This window comes from Terrapene carolina, unplaced genomic scaffold (genome assembly GCF_002925995.2).
Source record: "Terrapene carolina triunguis isolate 2854851 unplaced genomic scaffold, T_m_triunguis-2.0 Scaffold68, whole genome shotgun sequence".
In the NCBI taxonomy this organism is placed as follows: domain Eukaryota; kingdom Metazoa; phylum Chordata; order Testudines; family Emydidae; genus Terrapene; species Terrapene triunguis.
The window spans coordinates 6639231-6663261 of NW_020664419.1; the positions used below are offsets into that span (position 1 = coordinate 6639231).

Genomic DNA, 24031 nt, shown 5'->3' on the forward strand with positions numbered 1-24031 from the left:
AACTCTCATTCCTTTCTCCATACACTTAGCTGCCATTTATTTGAACCTGGGCGACGCTCTTCTCCCTCAAGTGCACGCTCCTCTCAAGCCACAAAAAACCAGCCAACATAGCCGGTGAAGGAAGCTGGTGGTCTGTCTGCGAGGGGTTCGGTTTATACTGAAGCAAACAGGGGCTGGACACAGATGGGACAGGGAAGTTGGGCCAATGCGACAAAAGTGCCACACGAAATAGCTCTCCGGTGACTTTGTTTTGTTTCGTTTTTTCCTTGTCAGACAGACTTTCGTATTGTCTTTGGTTTTTACGCCCTCTACCCCCACTCCACGGCTTTCCTGCTTCGCAAATAATCCACTTACTAACCATGTTGCTTAGGAATTCCAGATCAGATCTGAATTTTTGGCAGTCAGGGGGTCAGACCGGCCTATGCAAAGCAGAGACTTAATCGTTTGGGGTTTAGCTTTCTCAGGACTGATCCAGAGGCAAAAACTGTTTTAGTGCAATTACTATAGACCCTCCTTTAAAACAAACAGTCATTAACCGCCTCAGTGCTCAGGGACCCTTTTACTGCGGTTTGACAGGGACTTAGCACTGAAGACCTCCAGCCCCCTAAGTAAGCAGTATGCAGTTAAATGCTAATAACCTGCCCACCCCACTCTGCCGAGAAGACTCTGCAATCCTGTGGTTGCATTCAGCAACTTTGCAACCAGTGGGCTACGGAAGCAGAATCAGTTAGTGAAACCTGCAGATGGAGCAAAGGGGGGGGGCGGAGCCCTAGCATAATCTCTAACAGTGGGAGGCTGTTGGTTCATGTCCGTGCCACAGGTTTAGCATCTAAAACTCAAGATGGCCATTTATTTAGCTGTGCCTGCTCCAGCTGTAGTCAAATGCGGCATACAGACCACCTGTGTCTTACCTAATCAGGTGCTGCTTGCTCAAATCAAGCTGGAGCATTGCATTCTGGGTCTTTGTATTTCCATGGTCCCCATCTCCATAGTAAATATATGGGGTGGTGGCAATCTGTTCCATTTGACATGAAGTAGTTGCAGCTCCTGGCCTCCTGCCAATGGAGCCCTGGGTTGGGCAAAGTTTGGGCACCCCTCAGCAGGTTCTGCATGTGATTGGTGCTAAGCCATAGACAGCCACTAAGATCTCATGTGCCTCTGTAACACTGACAGAACCCGCTCCGCGGCAGGCGGGATCGAACCCGAGACCTCTGGAGCTTAGTGCATGAGCCTCTACTGCATGAGCTAAAAGCCAACTAGCTGTTAGCTAAGGTTGTAGAGCAGACTCATTTTTTATCTCTCTCTTTAAGTGGTCTCAGTGCCGCTGGATGGGACAGAACACCACACCCAGAAGGTGTGTGGGTTACACCTCCATCTCCCCATCTGTAAAATGGTGACAATGCCTTCCTCGCTCTCTGGTTTGTTGTAAGTTTAATGCATAAATCACCTTGTTGCTAAGTATTTTCACTGTAGGATTGATACCTGCAGCTCAAATTTCCCCAGTGCATCAGCTGCTGGGGTAGCCCCAACAGGATTCCCCATTGTCTTACCAGACTCATTATGATCGGAGACCAGTCTGAGAATGTCCCCTGGTTGCCCATCAATATTGAAGCAGACAGCTAGCTTGCTGGAGGGGAAATCAATGACAAAGTGAGGGTCTCCATCCGCTGAGAAGACATGAAAAGGAGAGCAAAGGTAAGAGACTTCATGGAATACCAGTGCAATCTCACAAAACAGGTCTCAAAGAGCCTTGTCTCTGTTTTCTTCAAGATCTACTGGTACATTTTTAAAGGCTTTAGGGATAGCTGGTTTTGTTCCCCCACAAAAATGTTGAGTTTAAGGTGAAAAGTCAAAAACCAAAATATTTCATTTCTGAAGTGCTGCCACGGTACTTCATGGGAGTTGCAGTTCAGGTGCCTCATACCCCCATTATCCTCTATAGGCCAGGCTCCCTGGCTGTACTACATCTCCCATGATGCACCACAGTTTCTCCTCTTGGTGAAGGGCTGCCATGCAATGCAGCAGCTGCGCAGATATGGTGCATCATGGGAGATGTGACCCTGGCCCATGGCGAATAAGTGTGTGAGGCACCCAAACGACAACTCCCATAAGGCTCCATGACAGCACTTCAGAATTGAAACATTTCTTTTTTCAGCTGAAAACATTTTGAGTGTTCTGTTTTTTGATGAAAATCCAAAATTTTCCATGGGAAGTAGCCACTTTTTGTTTAGTCCAAAACCCAATTTTCTATCAATAAACAGTTCAGGGGGACAATTCTTGATCAGCCCTAGGATTAGCATTAACATCAGGCACAATGAACATTAACAGTTGAGTCTGGGCAAGTCCTCCTGCCCATCAATATTAATTTGATGCAGTAGCAGATAGATTTCCCACACAGCAAGGGATCCACTCCTGCAGCGCCAGCTGGTGGAACACAGCCATACAGAGATTGGCCTGAGCTGTGAACTTCAGAGCTAAGTGTGATCTTCTTTGGTGTCTGGTGAAGTTCAGATCTAGGGTCTTGGTTTAGGTCTATTTAATGTTTTAAAGGATGGTCCAAAAAACAATTAAAAATATCGTGAAAACGTTTTGACATTTTTTTCCTGGCTTTTAAAATTTCAGCAACATTCTTTTGAAAATCAAGTTATTGTGATGCTAAAATATTGAAATAAAGCCCTTATGACTCCTAAAATGAACTGTCTGTTTTAAATAATGCACCTGTCTTCCTAATATACCACCCCACTGTGCTTCCTAATTAGCCTCCTCACTAACTTTTAGCAATTCCTGATCCTCTCTCTTTTTTCCTTTTTTCTTCCAAATTACTGGGTTTTAATCAGATGAATAGGATCTTTGCTGGTTTGCTCCAGGAGGGTGTACGCCAAAGGCACTAAGAGTTGTGGCTTTTGTAAACCAACCGTTGTTTATCTTCAGTTACAAAGTATATAGAACTGGGAAACAGACACTGACCTGATGTTCTGGATATTTTAATTCTTTGTTTGTCCGGTTGCTTGGGTACACCTAGAAGTGGGGAAGAGAAGGCAGCCAGAGTTACAGGTTCAATAACAGACTAAGCAATGTTACAACAATGTTCCCAAAACACTGCTCAGAGAAATTACGTGACTTGCTCAAGGACACGCATTGAGTCATTAGCAAAACCAGGATTATAATCCCAGTCTCCTACCTCCCGATCCTGTGCTTTAACCACTAGACAATCCTTTCTAATGATATCAGTTCTGAGGGGTGCCTGTTTCGAAGGAATGTGTCCAATTATTATAGCTATTTTGTTTGTACCTGGTGGTGCTTTGTGTCCTTGCAAACTCTGCACTCTTTCCCCAGTGCCCTCAGTAGAAGGACTGGCATGACCCTCCTTAGGCAGGTCTGCCTGTAACTCCTTCATCTTCAGGGAGGTGAAGGGGGTGATGAAGTTGTAGGTCAGGGCCAATGACTTGGCTTTATCCATCAAGTGTTCCCTCTCCTCACTGTCATCGCTCTTCAGCCAGGAAGTCAGCAGCTCCCTGATGGTGAGATAGCTCCATGCCCTTTCAGCATAATTCTGAGTCTCCTTGCCATCCTCCATGCCAGGAGAGCCCCTGATGTCATTCTTGCTTGGGACGTCTATGGCCACGTCGGTTTTCAGGAGAATGTACTTGTTGGCGTTGCTGGCCGTCACCTCCACGTGGAGCTTGCCCGAGTTGCGTTCGATGAGCTTCCCAGCAATGACAATTTCGGACCCATTGAAGTAGTTGGGGAAGAGGTTCTGAGTGACCTGCTCCACGCTGTCTTTGGGATAATCAACCCGGATGTCGGAGAGAAGGGGCGTCCCTATCTCGTCATAGAACCTGAAACAAGTCACATTTCCCACAGGTTAGTGTTTTCAGCCAGGTACTCACATGCACACACAGGTACATGTACGCAGGGGTACACACACACAGAGTGAGTGCTGAATTTGCACTCGGGGTGGGATATTCTCCCAAGGTAATATCAGAGGCATGTTGGTAGGAGATTGCCTTTCCCTGGTTCTTTGAGCATGGATTCTGTGCTAGGATCTAGTGGCTGTATTCCACATGATCTCCTCTGACACAGGAGGCCTCGAAGGGGAAGATCTCAGCACTATTTGTTTTATGATTCTATGAGAGTCAGAATGGCTTCCACTAGATCTTGAATACCGCGTACAGATGTGGTCTTCTCATCTCAAAAAAGATATACTGGCATTAGAAAAAGTTCAGAGAAGGGCAACTAAAATGATTAGAGGTTTGGAATGGGTCCCATATGAGGAGAGATTAAAGAGGCTAGGATTTTTCAGCTTGGAAAAGAGGAGACTAAGGGGGGGTATGATAGAGGTATATAAAATCATGAGTGGTATAGAGAAAGTGAATAAGGAAAAGTTATTTACTTGTTCCCATAATATAAGAACTAGGGACCACAACATGAAATTAATGGGCAGCAGGTTTAAAACAAATAAAAGGAAGTTCTTCACACAGCGCACAGTCAACCTGTGGAACTCCTTGCCTGAGGAGGTTGCAAAGGCTAGGACTATAACAGGGTTTAAAAGAGAACTAGATAGATTCATGGAGGTTAAGTCCATTAATGGCTATTAGCAGGATGGGTAAGGAATGGTGTCCCTAGCCTCTGTTTGTCAGAGGGTGGAGATGGAAGGCAGGAGAGAGATCACTTAATCACTACCTGTTAGGTTCACTCCCTCTGGGGCACCTGGCATTGGCCACTGTCGGCAGACGGGATACTGGGCTGGATGGACCTTTGGTCTGACCCAGTATGGCCGTTCTTATGTTCTTACGTTCTTATGAAGATTATACACCCATAATATATTGGTGTTTCATCTAGGGCTTTCTTACAGGACCTACCACATGCCTGGGAATGTCTCCCACTTGGTTGGATTGAAAAGTGTTTATAAGGGACCCAGACCTGAGTTTACGGCTGCATGATTCCCCTGCTACAACTGATGGCCTGACTGAGACCTAAAGCCACCTGGAGAGCACTGCATTCCCTACCAGACTTGAGCTTTCCAGTCTCAGCCTCCTCTTCTCTTGCAGGGCAGGACTCGCAGAACCCTGAAATCAGGCATTGAAAGATAAACGAACAAAGAACTGGCTTCAACTCTATTTTTGTGGTCAAGCTACATTGATTTTTCATGCCTGCACATACAGGCTGTTAAAGAGCTGGGACTTTGGACATTTTTTATTTTTTCTTTATAAAAAGCTTTTCAGTTTCCTTTTTTAGAATAGTATTGAGCACTCTAGTGCCCTCAGTCTAAGGACCTCAAAGCCCTTTGGAAGCATCAGTTAACCCTAAGAGTGCTATTATTCAATCCAGGTCACAGAGTACTAAAACAAAGCACAAGGGACACTGGGACTTGTTTGAAACCACATAGAGGGTCAGTGGCTTTGCTGAGAGGAGAACCCAGCAATCCTGACTCCATTTTACCTACTCTAACCACTGGACAACACTCCACTACCTTTACAAGCAAGTCTTTTCTCTGATGAGCTCTTGCGGCCTGATCTAGCTCCCTCGGCTTTCAATGCTTCAGGATCAGACACTTATGCTGCTGCTTTCCAAATTTCAGATGCTAAGGTGCAACTCCCAAGGGAAAGGTGGTGGATGGGTTTCCACAATGTATTAAAGTAGAGAAGGCAAGCATGCTAAGCATAGTGTAACAGAGCAACACAACTATGATTGGAGGTGTGCAGGCTCACCCCTACGGATACCTAGGGAAACTAGGAGCTTTTTCCCCCATGGAAAATTTCATTTATTTGGCGGAAATTCAAACACCAAAAAATTTTGGTCAAAAACCGAATAACTTTCAATGTGGAAATACAGCCACAGTGCCTCATGGCGGTTTTCGTTTGGGTGACTCATGCTCCCATTCTCCTCTACAGGCTTGGCTCCCTGTTTGGACTACATCTCCCATGGTGCACCATGGTCTCCCTCTTGAAGAGGGGAGGCAAAGCTATATGAAAATCCCTGGCTATGGTGTACCATGGGAGATGTAGTCCGGTCAGGGAGCCCAGCCCATTGAGGTGAATGAGGACAGGAGGCAACCAAACAATGACTCCCACGAGGCTATGTTGCAGCATTTCCAAATTCAAATATTTTAGGTTTGAGGTGAAATATTTTTCAATAAAAAACCCAAATCAAAAATTTTCACAGAAAGCAGACGCTGTTTGTGCCGAGGCATCTTCACATTGTCTAACATCTATTTAAACGGGCAATGAGTCCTTGTTTCTCCATTTGCACCCTGGGGCGAGATGACGTAAGTGTCTCCCAGCTCTCCAGCCACCCAGATTTAGGCGCACACGCAATATCTCTGTCAAAAAAATTTAAACCAAAGCCTTGTTCCGAAGTGCACCAAAGCTGTACTATGGTACACTGTATCTTGAGGGGGGTTTAGAACTCCCAAGTAGCCATCCAGCCATGGAAAGAGCTCTACAGCCCTAAGAACGGCCATACTGGGTCAGACCAAAGGTCCATCTGGCCCAGTATCCTGTCTTCCAACAGGGGCCAATGCCAGGTGCCCCAGAGGGAATGAACAGAACAGGTCATCGTCAACTGATCCATCCCCTGTTGCCCATCCTCAGCTTCTGGCAAACAGAGGCTAGGGCAGCGTTTCTCAAATGCAGCCACTGTGGACTTTTCTTGCGGCTACAGCCTCCTGGGTAGTGATTTGGTGCGGGGTGGGGGGCGGCAAAGCAGCAGCCCCCTCCCCCAGGGCCACCAGCAGTGGTTGGGCCCTGCCCACCTCTGGAGACACAAAAGCTGGAGGAACAGACAGCCAGTGAATTCCCCACCTTCCCACCGCTGGTGGGGTCAGGCTCCAGCCCTGGGGTGGCGGGTGGCAGGCTCCAGCCATGGGGCTTCAGGCGCCATTCCCTGGCTATATAGTGGTGGGCTCTGGCCCCAAGGTCACCCCCCCCCATCACCCCTGGTCCTCACTGCCTCCCCCAGTGCTCCTGGCCCCTGCTGCCTCCATATCCACCTTGCCATCCAGGGCTTAATTTGTCCGCAGGCTTGCCTGGGCTGAGTAAGTCTGCTGTGAAAAATGTATTTATATGTTTGTTAATATCACTTTGCCCAGCAGACTTAGTAACTAGGAAGTCTTTAAAAAAAGCAACCACAAAAGCAAAAGACACAACAAGAAAAACGATAAGAACATGCAAAGCACCTTATTTGTGTTTCTGTTCTGTTTAGGGTCAGTAAAGAATAGAGACAACTGTACATTATTTTTATTATTGAGTTTGCAAAAAAAAATTCTACATAAATAAATTACACTGATTTAGACACGTGTATGTGCATATTTATTTGTTTTTCCTAAAGTTAATTAAGTATTTTAGGAACAAAGTGTCAGAGCAGCCACCAACAAGAGTTGGTGGCCGCACTCTGAGGCCACCAAAAAAATTGTTGTGAGAACCCCTGGGCTACAGACACCATCCATGCCCAGACTGGTAAGGGTTTATCTGAGCTACACCTCTCAACCACCATCAAACCTGTAACTGCCCCAAGTTTTTGAGGGGGAGGGCCTTGTATTGGCACCCACATTTTGCTAACGGCCCATATCTTTATAAACAAATTCCCTGGGGAAGCCAAAATCCAGATCCACCATCCGCCGCTAGAGCCTGTCTCTACTGTGAATTTATCTGAGGTCCCTCCTCCCCAAACCCAGGCCCAGAGGGGTGACCCAGTCTTGTCCAAGGCCCCAGTGCGCCCAGGGCGAAGCTCAACAAACCCTTTTAGCTGTGCGGCTGCGTCCTCGTCCTCCTGGACCCGCCGCATCATGCCGCAATTCTCCAGGGACATCCTCTCCAGAAGCTTGTAGTCGACGTCGTTGCCAATGCCAATGGTGAAAAGGCAGAACTTCTCACGGATAGCCTCCTTGGTGTTGCTGAGGATCTTGGAGGACTGCATCTCCCCGACCGTGGGCCGCCCGTCTGTCAGGAAGATGATCAGGGAGACACTCCTGGCGTCAATGTCGTTCTGAGCGATGTAATTGTTAAGCAGCTTTGCACTGGTCTGGACAGCCTCGTTAATATTAGTACCTGGGAAGGCAGCAAAGTCATGAGCTTATTTTCATAGAATAGAATATCAGGGTTGGAAGGGATCTCAGGAGGTCATCTAGTCCTGACTATGTGCGGTGCAAATAGCTGACAAGAAATTCTCAACAGCTTGCAAACATCTGATATGTTCTACTCATTGTGATGTGCCCTTTCCCTCAAAAACAGTACTGTTCCTGCAAGCAGGCTCTGTTACTCCACCTCTTGACGGGTCTGTACCTCTGTCAACGGGCACCACTACAAACACAACATTTGCCACTCCAGTGACTGCAACAGAGGAGGTGGAAAACAAGGCTAAAAATACTAGAGACAGTCCTGAAGCGAAATCCTGGCTCCATTCTTGAATGTTAGAAGATGGGAATCTAAACCCAGAACCCCAAATGGATTTTTGGAGCCTGGACTTGTTTTAAGCCATGAGGACACATTTTTAACCTCATAACTATATACATGAAATTATAACCTGTAACATTACTGTATCAACAATCATATTATAAGGCATCGTGAGCCTTCCGAAGACACCCAACATGACAAACTTTGCATTGGATACCACACAATCATATTATAAGGCTGAACGTGGGGGTGCAGGATGTTCCCCCAAGATACAGAGTGTCACAACATGTTTTTCAAAAACAGAGGGCAGAAATCCCACATGGTTACCAGTATCCTTTTTAAAGCTTAACTCAGCAAAATAGCATTGAAGACTGAAAGCAATGATTTTCCCCCCAAAAAATCATTTTGCAGTAAAGGGCTCATTTGTGGGTAGGTAGGTGGGTGTACAAATACTGATGTGAAGACACCCAGCCAACATCTGTTTGCTAAACCAGACCCATTAATGAAGCAAATCAGAATGGTACACCCGCTGAGATGGACAATCAATACATCTCTTTTTTTCAAACTTCAAAGTTTGGCATGCCGTTAATTATTTCCCTTTGTTTTGAGCTGTAATTAGTCATATCCACTCAATGAAGGCTCAGCTGGCCCTTACGTGGTTCTCCTATGACACCTCTGGGATAACATGCTTTGTTCATTTGGTAATCACCTTTGGTAATTGCTTAGCTAGGCATGTCCCCCTCCCCACCCCACCTCGCCTCTTCCTGAACTCTTTAGCTAGTAGTACAGGCAGTGCAACAGAGCATCCTGTTTGCTCATTTTTCCTTTGGAATGCTTCAGTTAGAATGAATTCTCATTGTTTAGGCTGATAAGGAAAAGGAGGGGAAGCCCTTGCAGATTTTTGGCCAGCCGGAGTCTCTTGTCTTCCCAGGATTTCTAGAGATCATTTTACAGGGCTTTGTGCAGGTAATTTGGTGCTTAGACGTGAAACTGATGATGGGTCCCCAAGAAGTACATTAGGTTCCTGGGGTTCCCAAACATATTTATACTGTAGACCACAACTTAACAGAGAGCTCATTGCACCAAATACTGCCTCTTCTATTACAATTAGAGGATTATTATTTATTTATTTTGTTACAGTAACGCTAGGATCCCTAGTCCTGGACCAAGACCCCTCTGTTCTAGGCACGGTACAAACACAGAAGTCAAACAGCAAGTCAAACACGGAACAAAAAGACACCTTCCCTCCCATTTGCAATCTCTGCGGCAGCTCCTGCAACTGCTTGCATGCTAAACTAAGTCTTGAATACATCTCCAGCTGCCCCTTAACAGTTGCTTAGCAGCTGGAAACAAGGAGAAGGAGCCAGCACCATGTGACCAACCAGCTCTCTGTAGGCCACAGTTTGAGAACAGCTAGTTTAGATAGTTGGGAAGCTTGTGTGATGAGAAGTCAGAGGGTGGGATTTTCAAATACGCTCAGCAGTGGGCTAAATCTGCTACCAGGGAAATGAACAGTAAAGTTCCTATTGACTCCAACAGTGAGGCCAATGCTGAGACCCTTTTGATAATTCCACCTGGTGTTCCCTGAAGAGATCTGCAAGGTCTCAGGCTGGGGTAAATTAATCAAAGGAACAAGTCAATCCCATCTGGGTCTCCATAGCCTACCTCCAGTAGGTGATATGTTATGGATGTACTTCTTGGCGTCTCTTATGTTGTTTGGAGTCACTGGCACCAGACGGTCCTGTTGCCAGACCTTGATTCGGTTAGCAAAACCAATAATATTGAAGTGGTCCTCTGGCCTTAGGTCCTTGAGAATGGTGAAGAGAGCATCTTTGGTCTAAAGAAAAGAAAAGAAAAGAACAAGTCAAATTCTCACCGTTTAATGACAAGGGCCCATTGATTCCAATGGGAGCTGGGTGCCTAAATACCTTTGAGGATCTGAGCCAATAAGCCTCACTCCCTGGATGTTTATTATTTGTATTACAGTAGCACCTAGCGACCAGGGCCCCACTGTGTTAGGTGCTGGACAAATATATAATGAAATGACAGTCCCTGCCCCAAAAAGCTTGCAATCTAAGTGTAAGACGGGAGACACTATTTGGATACAGGGGACTGACGGGGCAGGACAAGGGAACAATTATGAGTAGTGGGGCAGCGGCTGCAGCACACCCGTTGCCTAACCATTGTCAAGTCTTTTGCAGGCATCGTGGCGTAGGTAGGTTTTAAGGAGAGATTTAGGGGACGCTAGTGGCTTTGCAGGTATTTACAGGCATACAGGGCAGCCTGGCAGAATGCATGAAGGAGCTTGTCCAAAAGAGTGACAAATAGGGTAATCCAGGGTGATAGAAATCAAATATTTCCAGGCCTGGGGTTTTTATACAAAGAAAACCTGGAGAAGAGCACAAACGTCCCATCAAACTGAGTGGCCAATATTCCTCTTGATTCTGCATTGAAGCTGGCGATTTCATTGCAAACAAATTACCCATTGCAATGGAATCTCTTAGTCATCCCTCCAGCTGGTGATCTGGGGTCTGATCCAAGGTCCATTCGAAATCAGTGGGACTCTTTCCATCAACTTCAATGTGCTTTGGATCAGACGATGGGTACCCTGAGCACCTCCTACTGATCCGCATCCAATTTGTAAACCCTTCCCAAATGTTATTTTGATGATTCCTCTCTCCCTTTCCCCCCTTTCCAATCTGGCAATAACTGAGATTTAATCCACTGTTACGTTTCTGCAGAAAGCATTCCATGACTGTTTCAGAGACAGCGCTACTAATAGAGACAGAGACAGTGATCAGATGGTGCCCTTGTATTTTAGCAGTGATGGGAGGTTCAGATTTAGGGTTTGGTCCAGAAAAGCTCCCAAGAGTTTGAATGCTTCCCCAGACCTCTGAGACCAGCATGGCAGCATGTGCTAGACATTTGCTACTTCCTGGAGCGTTTTCTTGGCATTTAGAACAATGAGGGAAACCTAATAGCAGGTGTTACAGGAATAAAGGCAGGGTGGGAGTTCACATCACTGGTGACGCTGCAATCCCACGTTTTGCTCTAGGATGTAATCTCTGCTTTTCATTCTTAAAGCACTTTGCAGACACTAGCTAATGCTAACACCCCTGAGGGGGTAAGTAAGCATTACTACCACTCTTTTACAGATGGGGAGACTGAGGTTCAGAGAGATGACTTCATTTGGCCTATACCCCACATCAAGTCACCATCAGGAGTGGGAATAGTACGCGGGAGTTCCCAGTTGTCAGTCCAGTAGGCCACGCTGCCTCTTATTTATACATGGAAGTAGGGCAGTGAGACCCAGTGGAGGTGCGAGTGGATCCTACTACATCACAATGAGGGAGTAGTTGGCCATTTGCTCCTAGAAAATGGTATATAAGTGGATGGAGAGTATGAAGGGGAGTAGGGAGTGTGGTAGGTTGCCATGTCAACCTCTAGAGAGGAAACTCTTGTGCTGGAGGTGAAGGAGGCTGAGAGGTTAGCAGGCTACCAGGCCTCTGCGTCTGTAAATTGCCAACTGTGATCTTCCCCTGGTGTTATCTGGACCAGTGATCTGCTAGGTCACTCCAATCCTCGAGTCTGGGAGCCAGCCTTACCCTGCTCTGCTGTGAGAACCGCCACTCCCGGGCTGTTCACGCACAGCCTCTGGCATGTAAGCTGCTCCCAGCTATGTGTGTGAGCACTTTTGGCCAGCCGCTGCTTGGCTTGTGCAACCGAATGACACTAGCCAATATCTCCGGTCCCAGACCCAACCCTAGGAGCCTCCGTCTTGCAGTGTCCAGTTATGCCCGCTGGACGCCGCAAGCTTATATGAGTTCGTCAATTTAACAAAGAAATTGACATGTACCAAGCTTGTTATTCCAAGGGGAGTCTCTGACATGCTTCAAACCAAACGCACTGCTTCAGGTAGAATAAACAAATACATTTATTAACTACAAAAGATAGATTTTAAGTGATTATAAGGGAAAGCACAACAAGTCAGATTTTGTCAAATGAAATAAAAGCAAAATGCATTCTAAGCTGATCTTTCAGTGCCCTTACAAACTTAGATGTTTCTCACCACAGACTGGCTGGAAGGTGGAAGAGAGAGAGCATGGCAAATGTCTCTCCTTTTTCTCATGTCCTTTCTTCCTTCTTGGCTCCCCCCCCCCCCCTTCAGAGTCAGGTGAGCATTACCTCATCACAGTTCTGAACTGACCAAGGGAAGGGGGGTGACTCACTTGAGAGTGCAACAGATCCTTTGTTACTGCCTAGACCAGTGTCTTTTGTTCTAGTGAGGCTGGGTTGGGTTTGTCCCATACATGCCCTGATGAGGTGTAAACTGCCCCTCTGCTCCTGGAGAGTTTTGCCTGGGCTTGTTTTAAGCCATTAGGGAACATTTTCAACCTCATAACTATATACATGAAATTACAACCTATAACATTACTATAACAACAATGCTCTGTGCATCATGAGCCTTCCGAAGACACCTGACATGACAAACTTTGCATTGGATACCACACAATCATATTATAAGGCTGAACATGGGGGTGCAGGGTGTTCCCCCGAGATACAGAGTGTTACACCAACATAGGCAGGAGAAAGAGAGAGAGAGAAAGGAATAGAAACCGGGCCTATGGCTTAGGGATGAATTTCCAAATCCTATCATAGGTGGGATTGGTAGATCTGTTTAAGGGTGCCCAACCCTTCCCATGATCAGATCCTGTTTTCAGTTGCTTATAACTTTGCTAAACAGTAATCGTTTGGGCTGAAATTTTCCACGCTGGGTGTCTGCCTCCAAATGAAATCTCCTGGAAATTTTCAGCTAAACCAATTCAGCCATTTCCGAGAACGAGGCTAGAGAAAAAGATACAGTTTTGCCCCTATTAAACAATTCTGGTGAGCTTTTCTTTGAGCAGTTCTCATGCCACCAGGCTTTGGAGCAGGAACTGAGCAGAAGGGTAGCTTTTTGTGTCAGGATGTGCCTTTCGCCGTCCTTGTGAAAATCTGCCCAAATCTGGCTTAAGTATAAACCTCTGAAAAATCACAGGTTGCACTTGCTCAGTAGAGACTTGTTAGAGCTTCACAGCTAAAATCTCTGCAGTTTACATTTGCAATGAGCATGTTCCAGCCCAGAGCTGCAGGGGGTTGATCAGGACGTTCCCTTCAATTGCAGCTCTGGGTTGTTATGGGCTGGGCGGGGGTTGGGCACCAGAATTGAGAGGAGGGCACCTGTCTCTCCTATGCTCTCACTGCCCCCCAGTGAGGAGGAGGAGGAAGCTGCCTGGTTTCAATGCAGAGAAGCAAGAGCCAGACCTAGGGGAACGAACAGAGTTGGCTGGGATGAGCAGGCTGGGACTGGAGGTTTTGGGGTGGGGTGGGGTGGCAAGGAGACTGTGACTGTGACCAGTAGGATGGGGGGAAGGAAGTGAGTGGGGCAAGGAATGCAGATCTGAAAAGGAGCCAAATTCAAGTTGGAAAAGTGGGACTAATAGGGCAAAAAAAAATGTAATTAAAGACTATCTCATAATGTCCACATACAAGGTATAATGTATTATCATTAAAGAGTGTATCACAGTGAATACACACAAAGGGGGCTGAATTAAGGTTATGCTGGCACCTGTAATTCTACCATTTCCTAACTTTTGAATCCTTGACTTTGCAAGCTTAATAATGTTCTTTTAATGTAGTGGTGTGCGTGAAACATACATCAGTTTGGTTTGAGTCCAGACATGAGCAAAGGGTTAAGGGGGGGAGGGGTGATCTTATTTAGTGGTTCCCTCCCCACTAGGTTTTACTTCAGCTCCAGTATAAACTAAGGGCCCGATCCTGCACAATACTGGGCACTCTCAACTCACACTGAAGCTGATGGGAATGGAGGATGCGCCCCGTCTTGCAGGAAAAGGCTCTGCATGTGACAGCGCAGCGCTGGAATGAATCACCCTGATTGTTCTATATATTTGCCTGGCTCCTTTTGTCTTTGAGACCAGGCTGCTTTGTCACGGCAGCTGAGGAGGTCAAAGCACCCCCCTCATGGACATGAAACTCTATCCTGATAAAAGTGCAACATGTGCATTGCAATCCATGTTCCTCTCCCCTGGGTGGGCTATGGCAGTGGTTCCAGGCAGGCCACGAGCAGGTTTCGGGGGGTCCACCAAGCAGGGCCAGTATTAGACTCGCTGGGGCCAAGGGCAGAAAGCCAAAGCCCCATCGCATGGGGCTGAAGCCCGGGGCCCTGAGCCCCGCCACCCAAGACTGAAGCTGAAGCCTGGGCAATGTAGCTTCGTGGGGGCCCCTGTGTCATAGGGTTCTCCAGGCCCTACTTGCTACCCCCTAACACCGGCCTTGGCTTTTACATGCAGAAAATCAATTATTGTGGCACAGCTGGGCCACGGAGTTTTTATAGCACGTTGGAGTGGGCCTCAGAAAGAAAAAGGTTGAGAACCCCTGGGCTCCGGGAAAGGCATGTCCTTGGGAGTATTAAGAGGTGTATACAACTCAGGAGCTGTCAAGGGGCTACAGCTTTTATCAAGGGAAACTGGTCAGAAAGTTTCTACTGCTGGCATCCCTCGGAGACTTTAAATATATTGCACCAAAAGGCAAAACTCCATCGTTCCCTGCACTGACTGATGGCTGGAGTGAGAAGTGAGGGCTCCTGTAGCTACTCTGTGGCAGCCTCTGTGCTTAGGGCACACGGACAGCTTTCTGCATTCGGGCCTTGTAAGGCTACAGTCGGAATTTATCTTGAAATGCTCCAGGGACTCCCAGGCACTGCAGTGAGAGCCCAGCTTTTCTCTGCACCTAATGGGGTCTCTGCTGCCAGCGCCCAGAATGAGTCATTCCACTGAAACGCATGTATGAGGATGATTAACCCTTTGATCGCTGGTATTTTCCAGACCGCTAGCCAGAGGGGTGTTTAGCGTGACAATGAGTCACCCTGCATTTAGCCTGGTATTCTTGTTTTTAACATGGGAGCGCTGAGGAAGCCAGATCAAGGATCAGGGTCCTATCATGCGAGGCACTGTAGAGCTAAGTAGCAAAGAAGGCTGTCTCTGCCCCAGGAGAGTGGTCTGGAGGCAACAGGTGGAGAAGACAAGGAGTGACTGGGAGGAAGAAGTAACAATAAAAGAGAGTTTAACGAAAGGCTTGTCTTGCCCCTGGAGTGATTTGCAGAAGTACCAATGTACAACACGGGTACATTTTAAGGAGGGAGTTGGACGAGGGGAAGGTTGCAGCTTCCTGAATACTATGGGGCAGGTTTCCTCGTTCACGAACATCAGCATGGCAGAAAGTGAGCAAGCAGGCGACTGAGGCCGGGCAGCAAGTTAGAATCTGTGCTAGTAGCTTTGCAGCCTTTAATGAGTTAAAAGAAGTGTGCTTGTGACAGCTGCCACTGGGGCTGACACACCAGGGAACCTCCAGAACTAACTGGATGACATCAAAGGTTGTTACAAGAAGGGGGGGGGGGGAAATTGCTCTCCTTTACCTCTGAGGACCGGACAAGAAGCAATGGGCTTAAATTACAGCAAGGGAGGTTTAGGTTGGACATTAGGAAAAACTTCCTAACTGCCAAGTAGTTAAGCACTGGAATAAATTGCCCAGGGAGGTTGTGGAATCTCCATCATTGGATATTTTAGGGCAGGTTAGACAAACACCTGTGAGGAATGGTCTTGTTATTATGTAGTCCAGCCTTGAGTGTTGGGGACTGGACTAGATGACCTCTCGAGGTCCCCTCCAGTCCTACACTTCTATGAATCTCAACATCTTGATCTGAAGAGTCAGGCTCTGCAGCTGGGAGACTGAAATCGAGAGCCACTGTGTGGGGGGGATACATAACACACACTGAGCAGTGGGCTATGCTGGCATCAACATTTCTGCAAGGAATCGCAAAAGCCAATGCGAGCCTATGGCACTCAGGCATCTCAAGCCTGGAGATGAAGGTGAGTTAATTCTCCATAGGGACAGACGGCCACAGGGACCAGGGGAAGCAGGAATCCAGCCCGTGTTGAGCTCTATGGCTGAGTTGCTGCTGGTTGCTGCAGCCTCCACACTGTTCAGTTATGGGAACACATTGGAAACCTCAGAGCACACTGGTCTGGCATGAATATTAAGACAACAGCATGGGTAATGGTGCTCCTAGAAATATAACTGCTAATAATGATTGTATTTACATAGTGCCTTTTACTTCAGGATCTCAAAGCACTTTAAAAGCATTAATCAGTCACAGCAGAGTAAACTGAGGCACAGTAAGATTAACTAGCTGCCTAATTAGTCACAAAGCGAGTCATTGGCAGAGCTGGGAAAGGAACCTAGGAATCCTGACTGTCTACATTTCACATTTTTCCAGCGTGCCAACCACGCCCGCCCCACATTTTAACCCCCAGACAACACCGCTCCCTCCCAAGCAAATGGTATGTGCTTCACAGGCAGACAGAGGGTGCGCACCCAGTCTCCCCTTCCTCAACTGTTCACAAGAGCATGCTGGAGTGATGCAATCCCCGGGAGTGCCCAGCAGGGTCGGTAGGAAAAGCCCGATAACGTGAGAGAGAAACGTTTCATGCCTAAATGCTGACATGGACATTCCCAGATGCTGATGGCGCAGCGTCAGACCCTCCGGGGCACCTTCTCTGAGTGGAAGGGCACCGCCAATGACATTTATACCACAATCCCTCGGTTGTTGTGCGGAGCGGGCCAAGGGGGAAGCGTGGCCGTCACACATGTGAAATGAAAGTCAAGCAGCTTAAAGGGAGACAATGCTCAGTTGTTAGGCTTCTCCAGCAGCGCTGCCCACTGCAGCTCCCATTAACTCCCAGCAATTACCTCATTGACAGGCCCGTTTCCTTAGCATGCTCATAAACTTTACCTCCCGGGCAGATATTTTAACCACTCCTACACATACGCCTGAGCCAGAGCCCGCTAAAGTCAAGGGAAGTCTTTCCATCGCCTTCAATAGACATTGGATTGGGCTCTGTTGCAAAAATTGACTAGCCTCAGCTTCACTGAAATCAGACATTTAGGGTATGTCTACACTGCAGCTAGGCATCTGTGGCTGACCCATGCCAGCTGACTTGGGGTTGCAGGGCTCGTGCTGCGGGCTGTTTCATTGCTGTGTGGACTTCAAGGTTTGGGCAGAAGCCCAAGCTCTGGAATCCTCAAGGCCTAGCGCCCAGGCTCCAACCCCAAGCCAGCCAGCATAGGCCAGCCACGGGTATCTAATTGCTATGTAGACATACCTGAGAGACCTACTCACCCAGGAAAGGCGCAATCATAGAATCATAGAATCTCAGGGTTGGAAGGGACCTCAGGAGGTCATCTAGTCCAACCCCCTGCTCAAAGCAGGGCCAATCCCCAACTAAATCATCCCAGCCAGGGCTTTGTCAAGCCTGACCTTAAAAACCACTTAGCAATAACCACTGACCAATAGATGAATCACTCAGAGATATACACTACTCACCTGAATGAGCTAACTATGCATAATTTGGCTAAGGGATGATTAAAGAACTGGGGGAACTGCCAACAGCCCACAAATATCTACCAAGGAAGGAGAGGAGTTACACAGTGCGATACATGGGGATGCAGCTAGAAGCTAGGGGAGAACACTAAGAAAAGGGAGAGTTCTGGCTGCATATCAGGAAAATCGTCCTGCCCGTGACTTGTCTGAGACTGCAGAATAACCTCCTGAGGGAAGGGATCACTTCTACCTAGTCTATATCTCTTAGGCCCTTACACTGCCCCATTACCATAGTACCTGAGCAACTCACAGTCTTCCTTGTATTGATCCTCACAACAGCCCGTCAGGTAGGACAGGGCTGTTATCCGCATTTACAGATGGCAACCGAGGCCCCGTTCCTCAAAGATACTTAGGCGCTGCTCTGCTCAGCTTTGCAATGCCTCACTCCTGACAGCCTACTGCCTGGCGGAATCCACAGCCCTGAGCTAGGCACCCAGGCTCCCCATACAACGCATGGGGAGAGTTAGGCACCTTAGGAGCCAGCCGGCTGAGCAGGGAGCTGTCTAAACTAGCCAGGAATGCAATGCCGAGGAGAAGGGCTTAGGCGCCTACGTGGCTGAGCTGGGTGCCTTGTTTCCGGGAGGTCTGTGGCAGAATGGAGAACCAGATCTGGGTTTCCCGCATTGCAGGCTTTGCATCTTACCCACCGAACCATCCACCTTTGAGACCCATCTGGGCAAAGCACAAGAGAATATCCTCCAGGGAGCAATCCTGTGCCAACCGGGAGATGGACTGGATGATCCAGTAGGACTTTGCCCATATTATCTTCTATGCTTAAGGTCACAAGAGCCCCTTCCCCAACACACACAAGGAACAGCAAAGTTTTTGAGGCCAAAGCACAAGATCTGGAGACTCAAAGATAACAAGCAGGGATCCCCCATCAACAGCATCTACAGGACGTATTCCAACATTACGGCCAAGCGCATGGAGCTCAGGAAATATCAAAGTTAAGGATGCACCATGTTATGATTATTCCTTATTTTTATTACATTAGAAAAAGGCCCCAACGGAGATCAGGGCTCCATTGTGCTAAGCACTGTACAAGAGTGTAGCGGGGCGGCCTGGCTCCCAGCCGCCCCTGGAAGGGACGAGCCGGAACAGCCGCCAGAGTGGGCGGAGCCACCGCCGCCTGTCCCCGCCCCCGGAAGTCAAGGGGCGGGACAGGAAGTATAAAGGCCAAGCCACAACGCTCAGTATCTGGCCGGCAGCGGGAGAGGACAGACGCTGGTGCCCGAGCTCCCGCCGGTCCGAGCCTGCCCAGAGCCCGGTATCTGGAAGAGGACTGGCCGAGCCTGCCCAGAGCCCGGTACTCTGAGGAGGACTGGCCGAGCCGACCCCAACCCCCATATCCAGAGGAGCGGCCTGAACCAGGCCCCGCCGAGAGTCCGGAGGAACCGGCCAACCTACCCAGCGCTCGAGGCCCAGAGGAGCCCATGGTCTGGGACCCGGTCAACGAGACTCAGGAGATGCAGGTACCTATGGAGGAGGAGATGGGAAGTGGCCCGGGGATCGCAGACCCCGAACCTATGTCAGTGTGTTGCGGTCAGGATCCCCACTGACCCTGCGGCAGACGGACTGCTGCGGATAGGGCCCCGGGCTGGAACACAGTGGAGTGGGTGGGCCTGTGTTCCCCCCTGCCACCCCACGCCGGGTGGCAGTCTCTCCTCCTCCCTGCCTAGGGCCAGGACTGCCCCAAAGCGACCCAGCCCCTGCTACAAGGCCTGGGCCGCTGTTTGACTATTTGTTTGCTGCCCCGCCCGGCCCTAAGGCCTGGGCCACCACAAACTGACCCAGCCCTGGTTAAGGGCCTGGGCCTCTGAGAGACTGATTGCTTGCTGCCCCGCCCTGATCTAGAGCCTGGGCTATCACAAACTGACCCAGCCCTGGTTAAGGGCCTGGGCCTCTGAGAGACTGATTGCTGGCTGCTCACTCCCTGCCTAAGGGACTGAGCTTGAACTGCTACTTGTGTGCTCACTCCCTGCCTAAGGGACTGAGCTTGAACTGCTACTTGTGTGCTCACTCCCTGCCTAAGGGACTGAGCTCAACTGCTACTTGTGTGCTCACTCCCTGCCTAAGGGACTGAGCTTGAACTGTTATTTGTGTGCTCAAACCCTGCCTAAGGGACGGAGCCCTAAACTGTTATTAGTTTTGTAGCGGGGCGGCCTGGCTCCCAGCCGCCCCTGGAAGGGACGAGCCCCACCCCGGAACGACTACAAAGAGTTATGTGCCAGCAATGCCCCTCTGCCATGTACATTGGCCAAACCGGACAGTCTCTACGCAAAAGAAAAATGGACACAAATCTGACATCAGGAATCATAACATTCAAAAACCAGTAGGAGAACACTTCAACCTCTCTGGTCACGCAGTAACAGATCTCAAAGTGGCAATTCTTCAACAAAAAAACTTCAAAAACAGACTCCAACGTGAAGCTGCAGAACTGAAATTAATTTGCAAACTGGATACCATCAGATTAGGCCTGAATAAAGTGGTTGGGTCATTACAAAACCTAAACTTAATTTCCCCACTACTAATTTCTCCTACTGTTACTCACACCTTCTTGTCAACTCTCTGTAATGGGCCACTCTCTTACCACTTCAAAAGTTATTTTTCCTCCCTTGGTATCCTGCTGTTAATTGATTTACCTCGTTAGACTGACCTCACACTTGGTAAAGCAACCCCCCGCCTTTCATGTATTTATACCTGCTCCTGTATTTTTCACTTCATGCATCTGATGAAGTGGATTCTAGCCCACGAAAGCTTATGCCCAAATAAATGTGTTAGTCTCTAAGGAGCCACAAGGACTCCTCGTTGTTGTTTTTTTAGTAAAAGAGAGTCGCTGCTCCAAAGAGCTTGCAATCTAAACAGACAAGAGATAAGGATTATCATCATCTTTGTTTGACAGACGAAGGACTGAAGTATTTAGGGTATGCCTACACTGCATTGTGAACCAAGGTCTGTGAGACCCGGGCTTGTGTTTCCCAGCACACGCCTGAGTGTCCACACTGCATTGTAAACCTGGGTTTACAATTGCTGGACCCGGGTCTCACAGCCATGTTAATGCATCCATATTGCACTACACAGCTCTCCTGAGTCGGGTCTGTGGTTTGACATGCATTCACATTGCAAAGTGACAGGGCTTGGACTCAAGTCACAGTAGGACTCAGGTTCTGACTCCTAGCAGGGTCCTAGAACCCAGGACCTAAGTGCTTGCTGACTCTAGTCAGACTGATTTGTTTGTGGACAGAGAGGGGAGTCGAGCTCAAACCTGAGAAAGAGCCAGGGCTTAGTATGTAGTGTGGACATACCCAGGGAAACCAAATGACTTGGCCAAGGTCATGCAAAGCTGAGATTTGAACTTATATATAGTGAATACCAGGCTAGGGCTTTTCTCAGGGCACGCTAACCCTGTCCTCTCCTGCATAGACATGCCAACAGAGATAAGCTGATTCTTAACTAAGACAGGATTTAGTCCAGGAGCTTTTAAACCAGAGCTCCTTCCCGGGTTCTGCTGCATTGTTCCCTCCTCCACTCTATGCCCGCTGTTCGGAGCAGACAGTCTATTCTTTTCTTTGAAGTCAACACCTTGCAGGCCACAGACTGCCATCCACCTTCCCTTTCAGAGTGTCTGTGTGATCCCCTCCAGGCAGATGGTCAGCACACAACCAAGAGCAATTCCTGTACGATCCAGGCAACAGGGGTTTTGACACTGACACTGCTAGCGAGGGCCCAGAGTTTGGCTGTAGCTATTCTTCACAACACAGAGCCGTCACAAAAGGATAACTGTGCTGGCCAGCCTTGCTGCCCTGAATGTGGTTCCCTGCAGGTCCTGCTAATAATTGGGCATCACAGATTCACTATGTAGCCTCGAGGAAGTTACTTTTCTGCCTCAGTTTCCCTATCTGCAAAGGGGGCTTGGGAGAAGGATGGTCCAGTTATTAGGGCATTAGCTGCCACCCATCTAGGTCAGTGGTTCCCAAACTTGTTCCGCCGCTTGTGCAGGGAAAGCCCCTGGTGGGCCAGGCCGGTTTGTTTACCTGCCGCGTCCGCAGGTTCGGCCGATCGCGGCTCCCAGTGGCTCCAGGCCAATGGGAGCTGCTGGAAGCGGTGGCCAGTACGTCCCTCGGCCCGCGCCACTTCCAGCAGCTCCCATTGGCCTGGAGCAGTGAACCGTGGCCACTGGGAGCAGCAATCAGTCGAACCTGCGGATGCGGCAGGTAAACAAACCGGCCCAGCCCGCCAGGGGCTTTCCCTGCACAAGCGGTGGAACAAGTTTGGGAACCACTGCTCTAGGTTCAATTCCCTGCTCTGTTGCAGACTTCCTGTATAACCCTGTGCAAGTCACGTCACTCTGTGCCTCAGTTTCCCCTTTGAACAACAGCACTTCCCTACCTCAGAGAGGCAGTGTGAGAGTAAGTGCATTACAGATTGTGAGGCACTTGGATACTACAGGTAATGATGGCCACAGATCCACAAAGGTTAGACAAATAGAATCTTACCCGCCTTACAGGGCTAATTAATGTGCATAAGGTGTTTTGAACATGCCAAACACTATATAAATGGTAAATATTATATACATTCATTATCGACTCTGCAGCCCAGATTAAATTTGAATCCTAAATGTTTTTGTAAATATACTTGATGCGAGACAGTCTTGGGCAAGTTAAAGTCTCTCAGGTTTAAAGGTATCACCACTGTATTATACTGGAGTGGCTCCATTGAAAACAATGGAGTCCCATAGTTATAAGCCAGAGCAATACAGTGGCGAATGAAGCCCTACATTCTTGTTCTCGCTGGATTTGTTTTAAATGGAATCTTTTAACAGGCACATCTTATACTAAAACCCCAACCCTCATCACCACAAACAGTTTCCATGGAATTAATAATTAAAAGGTCAATGCCAAGGGAAGAGACGTTACCCTCTGCCCTCGATTCATTGCCTAATGTCTCTCTCCCAGTTTGTCCTCAGAAGACAGTCAGTCAGTCCCCAGGCCTGAAAAATATTCCAAGCACTTGATCCCTTCCCCCTACACCCTGCAAGACAGATCTACGGCTGTCACAATGTCAAAAGGAGTTCAGACGTCGAGCAGATGCACTCAACTGCATTTCAACATCAATTAGCCGCTACTCGGGTCAGCGAGAATCAAACAGAGGCCAGGGAGGTTATGCTTTTTATTTCAATTATCCTACAATCGTTTTCACGCTACATGGAGGAAACAATCTTTTCTCACAGCATTTGACCGAATGCCACCAGCCTGGTGGTCACTACAATTTTTGGCAAGTTTTGAGAACATTGTATTTTTATGTAATCCGTTGGGGAATGTGATACAGGTCCCACTCTGTGCCCAATCCACAGACGATTTGAATCGGTTATAGCCCAAGTAGGGCAAGCTGTGGTAACTCATGGTCTTTTTAGTTCTGGAAGACCTGGGTTCAAGACACACTGCTTTGGACAATGTAGCTATTACACTTGTTTTGAGCAAACTCACAGTCCTGGGCTCTAACCACCAGATAACACTGCCTCAGAGACTTTAAGGCCAGAAGGGACCATCACGATTATCTAGTCAGAGGTGAGTAAACAGTGTAGAATGTGCCCTGGGAGCTGGTTTCTTCTGTCCTCGGGGGTGCTCAACCCCTGCTCATCCTAGACCCTACCCCCACTCCACCCCCTTCCTGCAAGCCCCCACCCCCGCCCTGCCCTGCCTTTTCCTGCCCCTGCTCTTCCCCAGGCCCCGTCCCCACTCCACCCCTTTCCTCAAGACCCCACCCCTGCTCCGCCCCATCCCGCCTCTTCCCCGCCTCTTCCCACCCAGTTCCGCCCCTTTCCCCAAGCGCGCCCTGTCCCCGCTCCTCCCCCTCCCTCCCAGCGTCTCCTGCACACCGCGGAACAGCTGATTGTGGTGGGCAGGAGGCGCAGGGTAGGGAGGGGGAGGAGTTGATCAGCAGGGCCACCAGCAGGCAGGAGAGGCTGGGAGGCGGGAAGAAGCCGGCTGCCTGTGGGTGCTAAGCACCCGCTAATTTTTTTGGTGGGTGCTCCAGCAACCGTTATCTGTACTACAGTGATGTCTTAGGCCCATACAGAGATTAAGTCTCCCTGGTGCTAGACATTGTACATACATCAGAGACAATTCCTGCCCCACAG

At 48.5% G+C, this 24031-nt stretch overlaps 1 protein-coding gene across 1 annotated transcript in view; it reads right to left on the bottom strand.

Annotated features, from left to right (window-relative positions):
* The window catches only part of ITIH5 (inter-alpha-trypsin inhibitor heavy chain 5), a 68662-nt gene that overhangs the window by 6229 nt on the left and 38402 nt on the right, over window positions 1-24031 (bottom strand). Inside the window, exons 8-12 of the mRNA XM_026648619.1 lie at window positions 10059-10230; window positions 7739-8048; window positions 3292-3839; window positions 2968-3018; window positions 1551-1667 (exon numbers count right to left, since the gene is read on the bottom strand). Coding sequence (XP_026504404.1) covers window positions 1551-1667; window positions 2968-3018; window positions 3292-3839; window positions 7739-8048; window positions 10059-10230 — 1198 coding nt within the window. The remainder of the gene's footprint in view (window positions 1-1550; window positions 1668-2967; window positions 3019-3291; window positions 3840-7738; window positions 8049-10058; window positions 10231-24031) is intronic.